This window comes from Quercus robur, chromosome 1 (genome assembly GCF_932294415.1).
Source record: "Quercus robur chromosome 1, dhQueRobu3.1, whole genome shotgun sequence".
In the NCBI taxonomy this organism is placed as follows: domain Eukaryota; kingdom Viridiplantae; phylum Streptophyta; class Magnoliopsida; order Fagales; family Fagaceae; genus Quercus; species Quercus robur.
The window spans coordinates 4,389,575-4,394,157 of NC_065534.1; the positions used below are offsets into that span (position 1 = coordinate 4,389,575).

The following is a 4,583-nucleotide window of genomic DNA, read 5'->3' on the forward strand; positions in this document are numbered from 1 at the left end:
TGATTCATTCCTACCACAAGTCGCATTCACATCCTAGACAATTGACCACATCAGATTGAGCATTGCCAATCCTCACGAGTCCCAACTCAACTCAACATAGTAATATGCTCACAGTGAACAAATGAGTTTGAAAAACATGTATGCATACATCGTGTTATATAATTTTAAAAAACACACTATACTTATAAACCACAACAAACAAATGCGCTAGTGTTGAAAACTTGACCAAACTAACTGATTTAATTGGTTCAACCGCATACCCAAAACTACATTTGCTTAAAACTAGATAAAATCAACTAATCAAAGGTTGCCTTGCAAAAAATGGAAACCACTCATGATTTTCGATCATGCCAACATTTTAGCAGCTAATACATGAATTAGATAACAGTTAAAAAAAGAGATACCAATACATGAATTAGGCTGTTTATTAAACATTGGAACAGTCATCTCTTCCACATGTAATCCTCAGAAGCATGAAGATGTAGAAGCAACACCATTCTCAACCAAAGTCTGAGAAGAATATTTCAAAAAAAATTCCATGTATCTGAAAATAGAAGGGTATATAGTGTTTATTCAAGCCCTTGCTAAAGGCATTAAACTAGTATAAAAAAGGGCATATAAATAGTAAACCCATAGGAAACCTACTACAAGAAAATAAGAAAATTATATGTTGGGCAATTCACCCACTATTGTTTCTTCATGCAGATCAAGTTGCCTGACAAGTGACAATCATTAAATGGAATTTTTATAGCTTGTCCTCGTACTCTGACAGCGGGGTAATCTGCTCCTTTAAGCCCTTCCTCTTGCGAATTTCTGATAAAATCCGTGCAGATTCTGTTCCAGCTTCCAAGGGATCAGAGGACATCATGTCCCAATGATCAAATACACACTGGGGGAAAGCCTGGCCAGAAGTTGCAGCTCTCAATTCTGCAGAGAATCCAAAAGACTTAATAACAGGTAGGTATGCCTTGATGTTGTAAAGGGGTGTGCCCGGCCTCTGCAATTCCTCAAACACATGTCCACGTTTCTGGTTAAGGACACTATAAATGCCACCAAGTGCTTGCTCAGGAGCTTGAATCTCCACCAGGTACACAGGCTCAAGAAGCCTGGGCTTGGCAGTCAACTGAGCAGCATATATAACCCTCCTGGCAGTAGGAATTACCTGACCACCACCTCTGTGGATAGCATCAGCATGAAGCACGACATCACAGACTTCAAAGCAGATACCTCTCATGTTTTCTTCAGCCAATGCACCTTCCTTAGAAGCCCACTGAAACCCAGCAACAACAGAATCCTTAATTTCATTGAGGTACTGGACTCCCTTACACATATCAACAACCATATTAGGGCCAGTGGTCTCAGGGCCAAAACACCAGATCTTCTTTGCAATATCCTTGTCCCAACCAAACTCCTCAGACAAGATTTTGGAACGACCTCTGGGGTCATCCCTTGGACCAACACGGCCCTCATCGATGGCCTCTGCAAGCCCATCTTCCATGGGGCGTGCTTCCATGTACAAACGGTTGTGCTTGTTGGGTGACTTGCTCATCACAACACGGCAAGACTTCTCCAGGACTGTCTCACGGAAGGACACAACAGGGTCAGACCGTGTAATCTCTGCTCCACCCATGAAGTCGTCCTGCAAATCCTTCAAACAGATCTCAAGGTGGAGTTCCCCAGCACCAGCTATGATGTGCTCTCCAGACTCTTCAATACTACAGACAACCATAGGATCTGATTTGGCTAAACGTTTCAGACCTTCAACAAGCTTGGGAAGGTCAGATGCAACCTTGCATTGAACAGCTACACGCACGACAGGTGACACAGAGAACTTCATGGCACGGATTGGGTGTGCATCAACTTCCTTCTCATTTGTCAAAGTAGCATTCTTGGTGATAAATTGATCCAAACCAACCATGGCAACTGTGTTACCACAAGGCACATCCTCAACTGTTTCCTGCCTCTTCCCCATCCAAATAACAGTTCTCTGCACGCTCTTAACATACAAATCCTTCTTCTCACCGGGAACATAGTTGGGACCCATGATTCTAACCTTCAAACCGGTAGAGACCTTGCCAGAGAAGACACGACCAAAGGCGAAGAACCGACCCTTGTCAGACGCAGGAATCATCTTTGAGACATAAAGCATAAGAGGACCCTCAGAATCACAGTTCCTAATAGCATTAGCATAAGCATCGTCAAGAGGACCCTCATACAAGTTCTCAACACGATACTTTTGAGCCGTGGCAGGCGAGGGCAGGTGAAATATCATCATTTCCAAAAGGGCATTGCTTGCAGGGAGCCAGTTCTGCATGACACGCTTCATCAAGGTCTTCCCCATCAAGTCCTTCTCTTCTCCCTTTATAGTAACACCAAGCTTTGCTAGCATAGGCCACAGCTTATCCTTCTCATCATTCATACAAGTGTTAATTATCTGCTTGATGGGTTCATAACAGAACAGAACAAAACCACGCTTGCAGGTAGGAGAGCCAGTGTTCTTAGTTGTCCACTTTTTGGTAGCAGGGTCAAAGAAGTTCTCACCCCAGAGTCGTTCCATCATCTTGGCCTCATCAACTCCGAACTTGGAGGCATACATCTTAGCAAAATTGGTTAGAGTAAACGCCCAACCGTGCAGACCAGCAGAAAAAGCAACTGTCCCTTTCTCAGGGTATACCTGAACATCACCAAGGAGGGGATCTTCGTATGTGGCCATGATGACATTTGCATTCTCAATAACCCTCTGGAATGTCTGGTAAGCTTCCTCTCCATCAACCTGGAGCTCAAGGAAGCACCGGTCCATCTTGTTAACAGTCAAAACAGGTCTAATCCTCTCCCCTAAGGCTTGTCGAAGCACTGTTTCTGTTTGAACACAGACACCCTCAATACAATCTACCACAACAAGAGCACCATCTGTAATGCGAAGCGCAGCAGTGACCTCTGATGAGAAGTCAACGTGCCCGGGAGAATCAATGAGATTGATAAGGTACTCATTCCCTTGTCGCTCTCCCTTGTAGCTCTTCAAAGACTCATCAGTCATCTCATAAAAGAGGGATATACCAGTAGACTTTATGGTAATACCCCTCTCTGCCTCATCCTGGCGGGTATCTGTCATCCGGACATCACCAGCAACTTCTTGAGCAATGATACCAGCAGCAGCCACAAGAGAATCTGTAAGTGTAGACTTCCCTGTGAATTGGGGACAAGAAGGAAGGCAAATTAACATCAGAATTTGAACCAAAACAACAAAATACACTATTATAAAAGTATACAAGTGGAAATATTATGAATCATTGAAGACAAGCATATATTAGTAGGAAAAGACCAGTGGCACAACAGTCAGAAAACATCGGAAGTAATGATTGGAAGAAAGAAACGAAATCAGAACAGCTCGTAAAAGCACAGGCATCTTTAACAGAACTCCAAACTTGCGGGGGGCTGACAAAACACCAAAATATGCGGTCTATAGTCAACAACTGCAAGATTACTCCTCATCAACTCTATACAATTTTAATTGCCACACTATTTACAATCTGCTCTTACTTTGATATGACCATACAAGACTAATATAATGCACCATCTGAGATAAAATACACCATAATAAAGACCCAGAGGCAAACAGATCACATACCATGATCAACATGCGCAATAACAGACATATTACGAATGTTGTGCTTATAATCCATAATTCTCCGGAGCTCATCAGCTGTAAACTTCACCTGCACATAGCAAAGACATTTCTCTTTTAAGATCATAAGCACCAAAACCGCAGCAACCCAATGAACTTAATAGAGACAAAAAAAACTTACCATCTTGACTAGTCTTTAAATGACACAAAGTGTTTGAATCTGAACGAATGTCTTCCTCTAATTTATCAAGATACACCTGCCCATAACAAAAAGAAAATAAGTCATTCAAATTAGCAAATTTGTTCATCCAATACACTACAATAGATATATACCAAGACCAACTTCACTACACCAACTTGCTAGTTGAAAGCAAACAATATACCTATAACATACTATCACCACATTATATACACACTATTACTGTAGTTTGTAGTGAACCTGTAAAGCAAACACCATACCTAGAACACTATAAAGATTTCAAAAAATTGTTTCACCACAATGAATTTACAGAAAACCTTTATACCTAGAACAATTTTCCAATGGTACAGAGTCTCACATACTATTACTGATTTCATAAAAAATTTGTATTGCCACAATAAGCCATAAATGGCAAAAATACAATATTTCTACAGTAACATAAAAATATTGTTTTTCACACATAGATCAAGAAGTTCGGACACCAACTAAAAAAAATCGAACCAGAATATACATAGAATTCATCAAGTAACTAGGGGAGTATTCCTCTTACTTGAAACCAATAACATAATATTCACACTTAAACAAATCAGACTTACATACATCCCTACTTAAGCCCAATTATTTGTTTATTTGCTAATAGTTGTCCAAAGTATAATTGTACCTAGAAAAAACGAATCTTTAAGATTCTGCACAGAATTAAATTTAAAAAAAAAGCTGTTGCCACACACACCCGCAAATATATTGGATGTAGCTTATTTG

The 4,583-nt window shown here is 40.7% G+C and overlaps 1 protein-coding gene across 1 annotated transcript; it reads right to left on the minus strand.

The window, feature by feature from the left end:
• Positions 1-458: 458 nt before the first annotated feature.
• Positions 459-3,722, minus strand: LOC126717064 (elongation factor 2-like). The gene is made up of 2 exons (XM_050418247.1): positions 3,629-3,722; positions 459-3,186 (listed from the first exon to the last, which is right to left on the minus strand). Exons 1-2 carry the CDS (start codon positions 3,681-3,683, stop codon positions 746-748), a joined length of 2,496 nt encoding a protein of 831 aa, XP_050274204.1. The 5' UTR covers positions 3,684-3,722; the 3' UTR covers positions 459-745.
• Between the last annotated feature and the right edge of the window lie 861 nt (positions 3,723-4,583).